Source organism: Pleurodeles waltl, chromosome 1_1 (genome assembly GCF_031143425.1).
Source record: "Pleurodeles waltl isolate 20211129_DDA chromosome 1_1, aPleWal1.hap1.20221129, whole genome shotgun sequence".
NCBI classification, from domain to species: domain Eukaryota; kingdom Metazoa; phylum Chordata; class Amphibia; order Caudata; family Salamandridae; genus Pleurodeles; species Pleurodeles waltl.
Genome location: NC_090436.1, coordinates 487,907,127 through 487,923,858, shown reverse-complemented (window position 1 = coordinate 487,923,858; position 16,732 = coordinate 487,907,127). Strand labels below are relative to the sequence as shown.

Sequence of the window (16,732 nt, the reverse complement as noted above, 5' to 3'; positions counted from 1 at the left end):
AGGAGTGCTACTCTATCCTTGAACAGGGCATAAACCATGAACTGGCTGTGGTTAGTGGTCAGAGGAATAGTGAATTTATGTTGAATATTCACATTTTAAGCACACGCTTCTAAATGAATGCTGTGTCCTAAATATGCTGAATAGTACAAAAAAGTGATAGATGGAATGCTTGAATTAATCTCTACCACTGGTAATTACTCAGAGCCACATCCCAGTCCATCATTATTTTGCACACCATGACACCTCAGTTTGAACCCAACCATATGCTAATCAGGCTTGACCCTGCTTCAGTGGGAACAGTCCATTCCAATTGCCAAGTTAGGTCCTCCCTGAACCGGAACACTACAAGCAAGGAGCTGTGACACCCTTGTTAGGGCTCATCAGCCAGCTATAGGTTGCTTACAGTGATCATGTGTGCACTGGAACATGTCTGGAAATACCCTTCTCACTTAGGATAACACTTCCAAAAACTGGTGGATTGAATGTTTGAATTAAACTCAGCCACTGATAATGATTCTGGGCCGCATCCCAGTCCTTTGTTATTTTGCACACCACACATCGGTAGGTATGTTGTGCTCAGCACCAAGGGAACCTGTCAAATTCAATTTAGTTGTCAAGATGAGATTGCAGCAGACACTTCTCTCAACACCCCCACCCCCCGCCCCCACCCCCCAGAGCTATTAGTGCACAGGTGCATCGTTGCTGGGTTTAGGAGGTTATCTGGGAGAGGTGGAGATCAAAGGACTCAGGTCCACGGTAGAAACTAACTCTACATCTACTTGTTGGGTTTGTGAATGATTGGCTTGAAATTAAAGGCATTCATTATGACCGTCTGGTCCTCACAGACATCAAGAGGGCTATGTGATACTGCAACCAACAGGGCTGTATGGGGTCGTTGGTTGTGTGCCAGCAGGCATGACGTCTCCGGGGGCGGAGAACGCTCAGGACATCTCCCTGATCGTGCAATACTTGTAAAGATCTTTAAATGACAGGGCAGACGTACTGAACTCTCTGCCTAGAGGATCATGAATGACAGTTGCATTCAGAGGTGGCACAGTGCATCTTCCAGCAATGGGGAGAATACGGATTTGATATTTTTGCCACGACTGAGAACATGTAGCGTCAAAACGTTTGCACGTTGAAATTCCCAAGGCAGCTGTCACTTGTAGATGCCTTCTGCCTTTCTTCCCCTACCTATCCTGCACAGAGTACTGAAGTTGATCTAGAAGGACCGGTCTTAAATCATCCTACAGGCCACAAACTGGACCAGGAGAGTGTGGCGCATTGAACTTCTGGCCATGAGCAGATGTCCTCCAATCTGGCTTCCCGTTTTGGGCCCTACACCCGAGCCTTCAAAACCTACACCTTCATGCTTGGTTATTGAACTGTCACAGTTTATGGCTTTTGATCTCCCTCCAAGAGTGGTTGGTGTCATTTTGAGCGCCAGGCATCCTTTCACCAAAACTATATACGCAGGACATTAGGAGTTTTTTGTCTTGTGTTACTCTCATCCCTTCCAACCCTAAAGCATTTTAGTCTCTTCTCTTTACTTGGCCTGGAAGGCCTGGCAGTGGCTCCAGTTAAAGTTTATTTTTGAAGGGGGTGATATATATTTTCCTGCTCACACCCTTCCGGATGCCGAAGTGGGGCCTTCATTTGACTATCACATACCTTATGTGCACTCCAGTTGAACCAATGTACTGTTGTTCTTTATGCCTACGGACTATCAAAACAGTGTTTTTCATCATCATTACATCTGCCCGGCGAGTGAGTGAACTCCAGTGCTTGTTCGTACTGCAATCATAAACGCATACTTCTTTCCGGACAAACAGGTCCTTCATACAAAACTGGCAGTCCTGCTGAAACTAGTGACATCTTCCACATAGGACACGCCATCAGCTGGCTGGCTTTCTGTTCTTTGCCTCACCCTCCAGGGAGGAGGAGCGGCTCTACCATCTGGGCAGTAAGAGGGCCCTTAGCTTCTACACAGATTGAAACAGAAACCACTGATGCGGTGACCCACCTTTTATCTGTTTCACTGGAGCAAAGAAGGGCAACACTGTGCAAAAGACAGCTATTTTCCCATGGATTGTTTTATGTATTAAGAACTACTTTGTGCCAGCCAAAAAGCATTCACTGGAGGGCTTGTGCTCTTGTTCTACAAAAGCAAAGGCTGCTACCACTGAGTTTGTTTGTGGTGTGCAGGTTTTGGACATCAGTTAGGCTGTCGTAGGCATCCCTCCACATGTTCATAAAGTACTACTGTCTAGGCGGCCAGGTCATTCGAGACCAACACTTTACCCGATCTATCCTGCAGGATTTCCTGATATGAGATTCCACAGCCCCACCAGCTCGGAAAGGTGCTGTTTTGGTATCTATTCACAAAATGTGGAATCTGCAGTTAGAAGTCTTTATCAGAAGAACAATTTACTTACGTTCTGTAACACCTTTTCTGGTAGAGGCTCTGTCTAACCATATTCCTCACAGACCCATCCTCCTCCCCGTTCTGTGGAATGGACTTGTACAGTCCACTAACAAGATACCAATTTAGAGATCTGCACACTTGCCATAATCTAGTTTCTATGAGCGCTGGATCCATCAGCGTGGATAAAGATCAGAAATAAATTCTCCTAATTGCACGAATAGGTGACGAATATATAGAGGCTAGGGCATCACCTTCGGGGTGTAATGGATCCAAAGTAGAACCGCATAACACCACCCACAGATGCACAAGGAAATTGTTGTCAAAGTTTCTGGTTGCAGTCTGCTGCCTGGAAAAGTTCAAAAGGTAAGGAGTCTGCAGTTACAGTATCTACTAGAATACTAGAAAAAGCATGCATGAAGGTAAGTAACTTGTTCTTTTTGGCCACCTCAGTAATACCCTCCATATAATAATGTTTATTTTATGACAGACCTGATTCAACAAGGTGGAAAAGTTAGAATTTTATTGATGGAGGTTTACCATCTATATATTACAAATACCTGCGACTGGGAATTGACACAGGATTCCAGGCGCACCCTTGGAATTCTGTGGCTGTTGCAAATTCTTGGATTTACTCGTGCTCACATTCATGAACATTTACACACACACAGTTAAAATTTAAAAGTCAATTTGTTCTTTGATTTTTTTTATTTATTATTATTATTATTTTTTTTCCCCAGAAGGGAATATCCTTCTAGTGGGTAACCCCTTTTAGCTGTATTTCCATCAGATTTTGGGGTGAATATCTTCTTTCCACCCTGAAAATGGATTTAATCTTTATTTGGAGTAAATCTAAAGTTTTTTCAGGTTGAAAAACTATCTATAAAAGGTTTCCCACAAACATTGCAGGTTGACCTACTATGGAATTCCTGTGAACCTACCTCTAAGAAGTAAAGCTACTCGCATAGTGCTGCAATTTTCAAGGTTGGAAAATTTCATTTACAAAGTCAAAGTACCTCCATTTGTTATTCAATGTTTTAGGAACAGGAACTTTGCCCTTGTAAATGCTACTACATGGGCACTGGGCTTGCACTCACAAGCACAGATAGCTGTGTGAGTATCTCACAGTCATAACGTTTGATGAAAGAGAATGAAGTAAATCATTTATATTATCAGTCCTGCTTTACATGAAGCCTGAGAAAATAGCGGCTACTCACTGATTATCTAGTCCATTTTCAATTAAACATGTCAAGCTGTAGATTACTGAATATTTGTCTTTGTTCTTAGGGGGCCTGTCTCTAAACTTTCTTTCAAGTTGCTTTTGGCTGTGCTGTGCTCTTTTATTGGTGCTTTTTTGACGTTTCCTGGCCTCAGACTTGCTCAAATGCATCTGGACGCTCTGAATTCAGCAACAGAAAAATCCACACAGTAAGGATATTTTTATAACTAAATGGAAAAAGCTATTAAAAGTCTTGGACATGTTTTTTGTTACATACGTTTAATAAGAGATGTTATGAGCAGGTCGTCAGTGTGACATGTTAGTCTGCTTAGTTTTCTTTTAGTAAACCGTATTAATACTATATAGGAAATATTTTGTTGTGTATTTATATACTGCTGCATGTAACATGCTAGGTCACTTTAAAGAACCTTTTCCACTGTTGAGTGAGAATTGTCAAAGGCTTATTTGAATACTGTTTGAGCAGGAAATGAATTCATGTGTAAGCATCTTGGGTACTGAATTGTACTGCCGTGTGAAGGAGTTTGGGCAAAAAAGCTGCAGGACACTTAACTTATTTTAAATGGCCATTCCCAATATGCAAACATGTGTAAAACTTCTTGAAAGGTATTGTACCAAACAAAATATAGTCTGACATAAATATGTTGTCCTAAATATTGTTTTAAAACAATATGTTCCTATTGGAATAATAATGTAAAATCTACCATCAGTGGAACAATATTTATATAAACAGTGTTTAGGATACAACGTTTGTATCAGCCAATACGTTTACATCCATTAGTCTTTCAAAAGAAAAAAAAAAGTGCCTGTGCTTATGGACACGTGGATATGGAAAATCCCCCAAGTATCCTCAGCGGTCACAGTTGTGGTATTTTACTTTTGCCGCAACTGTGACCCCTTTTTCTACACACTGATGAAATGTATGGATTTTCGATATCCATGTACCCATAAACACATCTACTTGTTTTCTTTTCTTTCTTTTTTAAAATACTATTTGTAGAAATATCGGCTGATACGAATGATAAGAATATATTGTTTATATTGATATTGTGCCACTGATTGTATATTTTCCATTATTTATTCCAATAGGACAGTGTTCTTTGTAAACAATATTTAGAACAAAATATGTCAGATGATATTCTGATGTAAATTTTCATTTTCAGTAAAATTTGAATGGGCACATGTTGCCTATTAGGATTACTCCTCTAAGATCTACAGTGTTCCTAGATTTATAGCGGTCTCTAGTAATCTCAGTAATCACAAATCAACTCTACTACAGAGAAATGCTGAAAGATTTTCACACACTTAGAGGAGAAAATTAATAAACAAAGATAGGATATATGGTATGTTTGCACCGGGGGACGAAGCTGTATGTAACTAATCATAAGAGGACGAGACCCTTGCATAAGTTCTGCTCCCAGTTGCAAGTGAAGTCTCGCTTCCGGAGCCATTCTCAAGAGAGATCTACCTCGTGTAAGAAGTCTTCCTGCAAGTGCAAATCAAAGTCCTAATGCAAACATAAAAAGTAAAGCATGACCCAACACCATCCCCCACTCCCTGACTAAAGAGAAGACGCAGGGTGTCACAGTGCTCTCGAGCCTGTCTTGGAGGCCCGAGTGCAGGGCAGATTATCAGTTTCCTGGGCCAATGGTGATGACATAGCAAATCAAGGCCTTCAAAGAGGCCAGTGTGCCTTACCAGCTCACTTTTGGTCACCAAGGGTCTGCAGGGTCCCATAATAGTGCTACCATCTGCCAGGCTACCCCAGTGCTCAGTGACTCCTTGGAATCTGTTATGGGTCCAGTACAGCCACCTTCTCCAGCGCCTGGACCTGCGCCAAATTGCTACACATATATGCCGGTGCTGGTAGAGGGTCCTATCTGGCTTCCAATGCCTGACTCCGAATTGACTTCATCCCGATCCCAATTGATGATGTGCTATTAAATCACTGAAGTGCAACTAATCTTTCAACAGCCCACTTCTACACCACTGTTTCCACTGGGGGTATTACGCCAAGAGTCCCCATTATCTTTTTGTCTCTGACTCTGAGAAAGGGACACTGCCAGAGAGAGATAATGATGGTGGGGTAGAGGATAATGATCTTCCCCTCCATCATGATTACTGTTTTTATATGGATTTACAAAGTGCCAGTTGTCTCAAACCTTCCCTGATGATCTGGACTTGCCACCCGGACTACCGACTGAAGATAGTGTGTCCTTTGCAGTTATGGTCTAACAAACAGCTTGAGGTCCTGGAGGTGCAGTTGCCTTCTAATGAAACCAAGACTAATCTCCTTATGGAAATTCTACAGCTTGGGCCTGCTACATCTGAGCCCTTGCTTGCTGTCAAGGCCCTAACTGATAATCAGACTGGCACCTGGCGACCCTTATTTTCTTATTAAACTTCCTTGTTAGGCAGGCTTCAAACAGTGAAGTTAACCCGAACTCTTTCCCCATGACTTCTCTGAATAGGGAATCAAAAAGGATTGAGGCATTTGTAAAACACAGATGTTCTCTTCGAGCAGCACGATGCTGAGATCGGTCAGTGCAGCCTGTTTGCTGAGCCGATCTACGTATGCCATCTGGGATATGGCCAGCAAGCTCATGCTGAAGGTCCTGGACGAACATACAGCCTCTCTGGCTCAAACAAATTATGATCGTCAAGTATGTGATTCTTGCTGGCCTAGATACTATTGACTGCTGGGAGAAAGCATTTGGCACCAGCATTGTGTTCCACCTCAAGGTGTGGATGCATTCCACAAGGTTTTCTTGAGATGCGCAAGCCTCACTTATTATAATACCCTTTGGCGGCTTCAGGACTGTTTGGTGAAAAAGCTGATACTGCCCTACCTGGGAGCGAGGCATGGCATGCTACTTAGAACTCTTGACTTCTGCCAAGCAATCCCTGCATTAGTTTAGGTAATTCAGGGGCTACTCCAGGACACTACCATACACACAGCCTCAGTCTCCACAATTGTTGCAGCACTTACCTCAGTTCATGAACACTGGGGATTGAGGGGCTGGCAAGCATCCAGCAGGCTAGCAGGGGCATCAGTCCTCGAAGTCCCCCTCTACTGCGGCAACCACCTCTAAGCTGCTTTAGTTTGCCTTACCAGCACATGCCCATCTCATGGGAGGCTGAAGCCAGTATATCCTCCAGTGATCGTGATCCATCACCTCTGACAGATGGGTCATACAGATTGTTCAGCATGGCTATGCCTTACCTTTTCTGTTTGCTCTGCTACATCTATCGTCCCCCTACATCCTTTTGGGTACCAGAGGAGCACTTCTCCATTCTGCTGGAGGAGGTGCCAGTGTTGCTCTCCTGAGGTACTACAGAGAGAGTTCTGGACTTGGTGCTGAAAAAGGACAGAAGCCTTCAACCTATATTGGATCTTTTGACTTCTGAATGCCTTCCTGTAGGAGGACAAATTCAGGATGCTCACTTTCACTCAGATCATGACCTCTCTGGACCTAGGAGACTGGATGGTGTCCTTAGTTCTTCAGTATGTGTGTTTTCATATACCTGTACTGCAGTCCCAAAGGTTTTACCTGCAGTTCAGTGTTGTCCAGGAGCATTTCTAGGTTGCCGTACACCACTTTGGCCTCAACAGTTCCCTCAGGAGTTTACAAAACTGATGGTGGTGGTCTCCGGACAGGGAATCCAAGAGGCTGGATATCTTGAGAAAGAAGATGATTTCTAGGACCAAAAAGCACTATATGTTCACCCACCTGGCACTGCGGTGGGTGAACACCTTGTGCTTTTTGAGCCTAGACTCCCACTCACTCTGGGACTCTGTTGGCAGGTGCTGCCTATGCTCTCGGAGGAGGCACAAGCCATACTCTCCCAAGCTATTGCTAATGGGAGATATGCAGCTACGTTTGCCATACACTGTGGACTGGATACTACTGACTTACTGGGCAGCTCAGTTTGCTCATCAGTGGCCCTTAGGCGCCACACCTGGTTGAGAACCACTCATTTGTTGTGGAATGTTCTGGCCTTGCTCATAGACTTTCCCTTGAATGGCTTCCATCTCTTCGGAGACAAGGTGGACTCTGTGCTGGAGCACTTAAAGGTCCACAGAACTACGGCCAGGTCCTTGAGCCTTTCATGGCCCCTCACCATCTCCAGGCCACCTTTCACTCCATTCGTGGCCACAGAGGGGCTTCAAGTAGCATCCCTATCTGCCCAGCCACCATAGCCCACAGACCTCCCAGCTCCTGTGTGGCCGAGGATGCCGTTCCCAGAGACCTTGTGGGTCAGGTAGCCAGAGATAAGAACAGCACACAACCCCCTAGCAGCCACAGCCTCCAGGCCTCTATAGTTTTCCCTACGACTATCATGGGCATCCAGTGGGAGGCAGGATACGCCATCACCTGCACCAATGGAGGTCAATAACATCCAATGACTGGGTTCTCTAGATTGTCCAAAGGGGCTACTCCCTCCCCTTTGTGACTACCTATCCACTCATGCCATTAACTTGCGACAGACTTACGGAGGACTGCATCTCCTTACTCCCCCAGGAAGTGGTGGCTTACTAGTCTAAGGGAGCCATAGATAGGGTGCCGACACAAGAAGTTGGTCCTGGTTGTCATTTCCACTACTTTCTCTTGCCCAAGAAGTACAGAGGCCCTAGTCCGGTCCTCGACCCGCGCCTTCTCACTTTCTTCCTGAAATAGGAGAAATTTGAAATGCTCACGCTCACCCAAGTTCATTCTGTCCTGAACCCGGGAGACTGGATGATAGCCTTCCCATAGACATGACTTGCGGTTCACAGTAGGCCACAAGCATTGTCAGTTTACCGTGCTCCCCTTTGGTCTTTGGCCTTACCAGCGCCCACCAGGTGTTCACCAAGGTGATGGCGGTGGTTGCAGCTCATCTGCGGAGATCAGGGGTGCCAGTCTTCCCCATCTCGATGGCTGGCTATAGAAGATAGGTGTGCCCAGGCAGTCATCTTACACCTCTTGTCTACAAAGGACCTCCTGCATTCACTGGGGTTCACTATCAATGTGCCAAAGTCGCATCTAATCTCTTCTCAGTTGCTTCCTTTCATCTGGACTGTATTAGAATCAGTGTAATTTTGGGCTTATCCTTCCAAGCATTGAGGCCAGAGTATTCAGGCTATGATACCGATGTTTCAGCCTCTAGCATGGGTTTTGGTTAGACTGACTGAGACTGCTGGGCCTCACGGCCTCCTGCTTGTAATGCATGCCTTCAGTCATATACAGTTTCTGCAGTGAAACCAGAAGTTCCAGTGGGTGCAGCATCAGGGAATCTCTCTGATATGGTTCAGATCTTGCAGGGCATTGCAAAAGATCACCAGTGGTGGCTGACAAACCACAATTGGGTCAGCAGCAGACCCCTCTCCCTTGTGGAAGAAATGAATATCAGATGACTCTAGTCTTTAGCAGAATCTGGACTCCACAACAACATGTTGGCGCTCTGAGCAATCTGGTTCACATTGAAAGTATTTCTACTCTCCATCAAGGTAAGGCTAGTGCAGGTGTTCATGGATAACACCTCCACTGTGTGGTACCACAACAAACATGGAAGAATAGGAAAGTGGACCTTCTATCCAGTGTCCCTATATCTCTGGACATGGCTGGAACATTGGGACATTTCCCTGGTGGTTCAGCACCTGGCAGGCTCTCTGAACGCCAAAGCAGACAAACTCTGCCATTGATGCTGTTTTTGCTTTACTACAGACAGAGTAGATACACAAAAACTGAAAGGAATTTCTGCTATGCAACCCTCTCAGTCCGAGGAACACATTTATTAAGGCACTTTGCAATGATGTACAACACAAGTGCACATTTGAAGAAAATCACTGCAGTGAAATAAGTGTACTGCTCTACTTTAAACTGAGAGGAAACACAAATAAAAGGAATTCCAACAATGCAGAGCTCTTAGTCTGAGTAATAAATGCATTAAAGCACTGTTTCAGGTGTGAATAGAGGAGACATATAGGTAAAATGCAGCAACACCAATACACTTCCAAAATTAATCACAGCAATGGAATTATAAACAAGCAATGAAAATACGCCACTTTAATCATGGATTGTACATCTTCGTATACAGTGATTATATATTCATGCGTAATGCAAAGCTAGAAATAATAATAAAAAAGAATACATTACCAGGGGGCTTGCTTGCTTCATCTCTTTGCCATCAACAGGTCGTGAGCCCAGTCAACCGTGGAGAAAGAGAGATTTACCCTCAAGGGAGTGAAGGCAGGCAGAGCGTCCTCTCCCGCTCGAGTTTAGTCTTGTTGAAACACAGATATCATTACAGATGCCTATCCAATCATGACTGACCTCTCCAACCGATCTGTTTGTCACCATCAAATGTGCAATGTCATCAGATCTGTGCGCTGGACTTTGGTGGCTCTCATTCTGAAAAGATTTCATCTTAAGTGGGGTTCCGGCCTCCTGTTCGCCTTTCTGCCAATCCCTCTAGCACCCAGAGTTCTCTAGAAGATCAGGGAGGACCGGGACCCAAGTCATCCTTGTGGCTCTGGACTGGACTTGGAGAGCCTGGTATCCTGAGCTGTTGAGCATGTCCATCGGTCCTCCCATCAAGCTACCCCTTCTGGAGGATCTCCTGTCGCAGCAGCATGGGAGGGTTCTCCACCCAAACCTTCATGTGTGACTATGAAGGTTTACAGCTTTGGCCTTCCCCCTGAAGTCTGCAATGATACCTTGGTAGCTGGTCGTCCCTCCACCAGGACTGTAAACACCAGCCATTGTAGCAAGTTTGTGGCATAGTGTACAGACCTGCATCCTTTTCTCAAGTTCTTTTGTTGATCCTCACCGAGGCGCAGCAGGGCTCTGCATTGGGCATGTTGAAGGGTTATTTATCTGCTATCTCTGCTTTCCTGATAGATCAGATCAGCCCACCCTTTTCAAGTCTCCTATTGTAAATTGGTTCCTTTATGGTCTACAGCACATGTTCTCTCAATGGTACCTTAATTAGGTTCTTACTTTCCTTATCTGCCCTAACTTTCAGCCACTTCAGAATCGCCCTCTCAGGCACCTTACCATCAAGACTCCTTTCTAGTGGCAATTACATCGGCTCAGTAGGTTAGTGAACTGCCGGCGAAGTCATCTCAGTCACTGTGTATCTCCTTCTACCGAGATAAACTGGTCCTTCGGACCCGAGCTTCCTTCTTGCTGAAGGTAGTCACCCAGTTCCATGTAGACCAGTCCATCACATTGCCTACCTTTTATGCTGTTCCCCATCCCACTAAGGAAGAGGAGAGACTCCATTGGCTGGACCCAAAAAGATCCTTGACCGCACACAGCCATTCCGGGTGGATGATTAACTCTTCATGTGATATGTTGGAGCCATGAAGAGAGAGGCTGTGCAGAAACTAGCCATCTCTCTGCATTAAGATCTGCTGCACATTGGCCAAGAACTAACCCTTGGAGGGTGTGCATGCGTGCTCATTCCACCAGAACAAAGACATTGACTACTGCATTAGCACCCAGAGTTCCAGTCCAGGACACTGTGAAGCTGCAACGTGGCTTCGCCGCACACGTTCACCAAGCAATGCTGACTGGACAGACAGTTCCAGCAGGATGGACACTTTACCTGTTCGGTCCTGCGGGACTTCCTAGTATAATGAGCAAAGTTTGCAGACTTTCCTTCGGGGAGGTATTGCTTGGGTATCTATTCTAAAGTAAGGAATTTTCAGCTAGAAGTCTTATCAGATGAACAAGTTACTTAACTTCGATAATGCCTTGTCAGCTAGAGACTCGTTTAGTCACAGATTCCTTACCGACCCACCCATCATCCCAGCTCTGCGATCTGATTTTTAAGTACTGAGCTGTTCCCTTTACAGAGTTCTAGTTTCATACACCAGTGATCATGGCTCTATGTGGCTTTGCGCTTCTAGTGTGGAAAGTCACCAAAAACTGCAGTCCGAGCACTGCGATGTCTCCTATATAAGCACCACGCAACTCCCTTCCGGTGGGTCAAGCAATGCTGCGTACAGGCGCACACGGGTACTGCTCATGAAAAATTTCCAGTTCCAGTCTGATGCCTGGGGATAATTCTCAGCAATGGAGTCTACGGCTAGATGGTCTCTACCATATAAGGCATTACCGAAGGTAAGTAACTTGCATACAATGTAAAGCAATTGGTTTGATGATGAAGTGCATATTATTTTCACTATTGTTACAGACAGTTCTAAAAGACTAAGGGCTAGATGTAGCAAAGGGTTTTACCCATTCTGTGTCTATGGGAAAATGTGTTCGTACATATGGCCCTAAGTTATTTTGTGGCTTACAAAGAAGATCCGCAGAGGTTGTTGAATTTGTAGCACCTGTTTCACTTTACATACATCTCTTATTTGATTGCTCCAGGAAAAGGCCAACAGTAAAGTCTTCTTCAGAAATGGATAGATATGGTAGCTCATGATTGTTACCAGTTATCTTGAGACCATAGGTTTTAATTTCACCATCCTTTCCATGATATCCTGTTTATTGAAAGTCTAGCTACCATCCATGAATTGTTCTCACCAATGTTGTTACATATTGTTTTTTTTCTTTTTTCTTTTTAACTTTCAGGATACTTCTTCACTTAAATTTTTTAGCACCTTTACTTATGGTTCTTCTGTGGGTTAAACCAATCACCAAGGACTACATTATGAATCCTACCATGGGGAAAGAAAGTGTGCCCCTGTAAGTTTTTGTTCATAGTGGTAAACTGTATAAAGTGTGACTACATTCATGTTGGAGTCTTAGCATGACATGTTAATGTATAGTTTTGCTTTAGGAACTATGGTAAGGATGTGCTTTACTACAGCTCATGTCTAATTGAGTTCTTCTAGGTGATGGAATGAATCATTACTTGATGTTAATATTATGTGCTACATTGTATGTTATGATGTGAAACCAGAAACATAATGTCTCTTCTAGGTCAGAGTGCTTTGGCATATTGAATAGATATCCTAGCCACACAGCTTCGTCTGATGTCTATTTTTTTAATACAGCATTTTGAAGTGCATAAACTTTGGTAGAGGAGGCCGATTTGGCTCAGGGAAGACAGGAATTGGCCCAGGAGCATTCAGGACCCAATTTATAATGAAAATGAGAAATGTGCTCTCATAGTATTACTCTGGCATTTGGAGCACGTTTCTGACATTTTTAGAATTCACAGACAATTCAACTAGTTTTTCTGGAAAACAGCTACTGTTACAGCTTCCCCTTGGTACTCAGATGCTCCCTGTGCCCAAAGATCCTGTGTAAGGTTCACACCCTCCACAAGATTTCCCCATCCATCCTACCCAGTGATTAAAACTGTAGACTAGGCAGTGCTAGCTTCCTATCTGGAGTATTGTAATTACTTAGGTTGTGGTTATTTTTATTCATGAAAGAAAGATATTTAATATTTAGCTATCAGTCTTATTGTGGGACCTCACCCCCCCCCCCCTCATGTAGAGACCACATTTTAATGCATTTGGCTGATTTGCGCTTACTACTCATAGGGCAAAATAATCTGTGTAAACCTTTTCATCTGCCATCACACTGTACACTGCTTAGGCCTGACGTTTTTCTGCAGTCTCTTTTAGACTGCTCTTCTATTTTTCTTTTACGACTTCTCACTTTCTGATGGATACTTTTATTTGCAGATTTCCTCGCCCAGTGAATAGTCACCAGATATCAGACTGGATCTGGAAACCTTTAGAGCAGTTTTCCTGCACGCTGCAAGGTGACATTGTGCTGCTTGTTGCCAATGTTGTTCCGCCCTGAAGGTGACAAGCATGCTGATTTTAGTTCCTTTCTGTCTGCGCCTTCCGACGTAGATCCAGGGCTTCTCTCTGGCCTTTGACCATCATTTTTAAAGACAGTTTCTCCAGTGTGCAAGGGAAATGCCACCCCTAAAAACCACTGATTTTAAACCATGCATGTACTGTTGCTAACAGATGTCTGTGATGGACTCTCACAAATTCTGTTTTTGGTGCCTGGGGTCAGACCACACTTCCAGGTCTGTAGCAACTGCACCCAGATGAACCTGAGAGTCATACTAGGAAGCCAACTCTCCTTCATCAAACACAGTGGTAGATCATCATTGCGGTCACAATCTTAGGGTAAGTTGAGGAAAAGAGAGAAAAAATCAAGCCGGAAATGGCCCCTCCCGCCACTATCGAACTCCAGAGGTGCCGCAGAGGCATCAACGCACCTCCAGGTCTCGCTCCCATCTCCATCGGAGTCCATTATAAGTCTAGCCTTGACGCACCCAGGGAAGCTATGCTGTGTATTTTTGGCTCTTTAACTGCGCTCTCTGATGCACCTTCGGGCAACAAATATCCGCATGGCCTCCAGTCAAACTTCTGTCAGTAGGCCAGTCCTCAGTCCCGTCTGTGGTTTAGCACAGACTCCACCACCAACCCCTCACCAGTCATGTTCACTCTGACGCTGGATAAGGGTGTACAGCATATGGTGCTGTAAGATTCTGACATGAATCCGCTGCAACCTTCACAAAAGTCCTCTCTTGGCGATCCCTCTGACCCTGATACCTTGCTGTTACCACATGGTAGGGCCAGGACTTTATACAATCTTTGTTGGCATGGATTCAGATAACAATAATTATGATGAAGAGGTTCCAAATGATCACTAGGGATAAGCCTTTCCATTCCTTTTTACCTCACCGCACTTTCTACCGCCTCCAGAGCAGCTAATGGGGAACAGTCTGTCTCACAGCAGGATCTCCAAGCTCTTCTGGCCAAGGGGCCATAAAGAGGACCTGGTGTTATTCCTGGTACTTTCCTGTGCTGAAGAAGGAAAGATCCATTTGTCCTCACTTAGATTGTCACCCTCTCAATACCTTCCTGCAGCAATTTAATGGTCTTGTCTTTCCTTGACACTGAAGATGGGATGGTGACGTTGAACCTGTGGGGTGCTTTTTTCACATTCCTATTCCGCTGCCCACAGGTGCTACCCATGATTCACGGTGGAGCAGGAGCATTTTCAGTTTGTGGGCTCCCCTCTGGCTTCAGCACTGCCCCTCGGGTGTTCAATAAAGTGATTGGTGTGGTCTCGGCCACCTTCAGAGATTAGGGATACCAGTCTTCCCCCTGCCTTGATGACTGGCTGCTGAAGGTAGGCTCGCCCACGGCAGTTAACCACCACCACCAGATGACGGCTAATCTCACATAATTGGGGATCACTGTCAGCTTGCAAAAGTCACATCTGCCTCTTTCACAGATTCTCCCTTTCATCTGAACTATTCCGGACACAGTACAGTTTCAAGCCTTTCCCTGGAACGAAGAGTTCAGGACATTCAGGTTATGATCCCAATGTTTCAGGGTCTGTCCTGGATCTCAGTGCAGATGATTCCGAGGCAGTTGGGACTTCAAATCCTAGTGGGCACAATATCACGGAAATCTGTCAGACTGTATCAATATTTCAGAGGAGACCACAAAAGATCTCCAGTGGTGGCTGCTGGACCGCAGTGGAGTCAGTGGGGCAGGCCCCTCTAAGTTGAGACAAATTTGTGGATTGGAGCAGTGCCCAACAAATCCACCATTTACAGGCAAAGTTATCAGAAGTTCTATTGTTTTGTCCCTAGCCCAGCAAGGACTGGCTTTGGGCACTCCAAAGGGATACTTGACAGCTCTTTCATCTCTCTGCATACAAAAAAAATGATATGCACTGGCAAAAAAGCAGCCCCCAGAAGGCTTGTGACTCATTTCTCCAGGGCTAAAGCTGCTACACTGCATTAGTATGCAGGGTGCCTGTCCTGGACATCTTTAGACAGCTCTGTGAACTTCTGCAGACACGATCACAAAGCACTCCTGCCAGACATTGAAGTCCGTTGAGAGGGGCATTTTGGCTGCTTGTTTCTGAAGCAGATTTTGGTCTGATCCAGTTCACAGACCTAGCAGCTTAGGAGCTATTGCTGTAGTATATGTTCACAAGGTGCAGAATCTGTGGTTAGAAGTATCCATCTGAAGTTATTTACCCTCACTAACAGTCTGTCTGGTAGATATTCTGTCTAACTGCAGGTTCCTCATCAGCCCTCCCACCTCCCCATTCTGTGAACTCTACTTTTTTTTTCTCCATCTATAAAGGTCTAAGTCTAGAGATCTGCATACTGGTGATAACAATGGGCTCTGCATCGGAGGGTGCACACAACCTAGAAAGCAACTCATGTCAGGGTGCATGGTGATTTTAGGTCTGCTAGCACACCATGATAGATTCCAACATGGCCATACTATATGCTTGGCTTGCCTGCATTTGACAAGCTTTTCTGGTGATGTCCTGGCATATCTTGTAGACATGCCATTCAGGGGTGCTTGAAGATTGACTTGGCACTGGGACCCTTTCAACAGAGCTGTGCTAAGGCATGCTCATGGGGCCTGCCTTCCCTGGGCACCTGTTTTATCAGCAATACCTGGCTACTGGAGCTTTTAAAGGAGCCAATCCTTTTGCCAGAGGCTGCCCTCTCAGCCAGTAAACCCACTGTAGCAGTATTTGTGGCTTCAGCAGCCTGACTGATGCCAGAGACCAGCACTGACAGCAGTAGTCATCCCCATCCTCCTTCGCCCCTTCCACAAAACCCATGTTTTGTTACTATCCCATGAAGTGTGCAGTGTGGAAATGCATTTGTCATTTTACAGCAAGCTACAGGCTGTGTCCTCAGACCTTTGGGTCCTCCAGATTTCTGAAACTCCTCTTCCCTCCCCACCACCAGGCGTGTTTTGCCACATTAGCCAACTATTCCTGGTTTCTTTCTAAGGAGGTGTCGACTTTCCTTAGTAAGCTAGTCATAGAATTATTTCTAGAGCCTAAGAAGGGCCACACAAGTTATCTCCACTACAATACATTTTGCTGCTCATAGACAAGAGACTTCAGCCCATTCTTTATCTTTTGAATGCTGGGTCTCTCCCTCCACAAAAGTTCAAAATGCTTTCTATGGCTCGGGCTCTGCCTTGAAATTCAAGGAATGGATGTTGTGACTTTGTCTGATGTATATTTTAAAATGCTGGTTTTGTAGTCCTGCAGAAAGTATCTGTGGTGCTTCCCTTTGACCTTTTATCGGTCTCTTGATTCATTTCAGTGGTTATGGCC

General features: G+C 44.9%; 1 protein-coding gene across 1 annotated transcript in view; it reads left to right on the top strand.

Annotated features, from left to right (window-relative positions):
• The window catches only part of TMEM161B (transmembrane protein 161B), a 190,933-nt gene that overhangs the window by 79,859 nt on the left and 94,342 nt on the right, over positions 1-16,732 (top strand). Inside the window, exons 8-9 of the mRNA XM_069224915.1 lie at positions 3,710-3,850; positions 12,227-12,340. Of these exons, the coding sequence (XP_069081016.1) occupies positions 3,710-3,850; positions 12,227-12,340 (255 nt within the window). The remainder of the gene's footprint in view (positions 1-3,709; positions 3,851-12,226; positions 12,341-16,732) is intronic.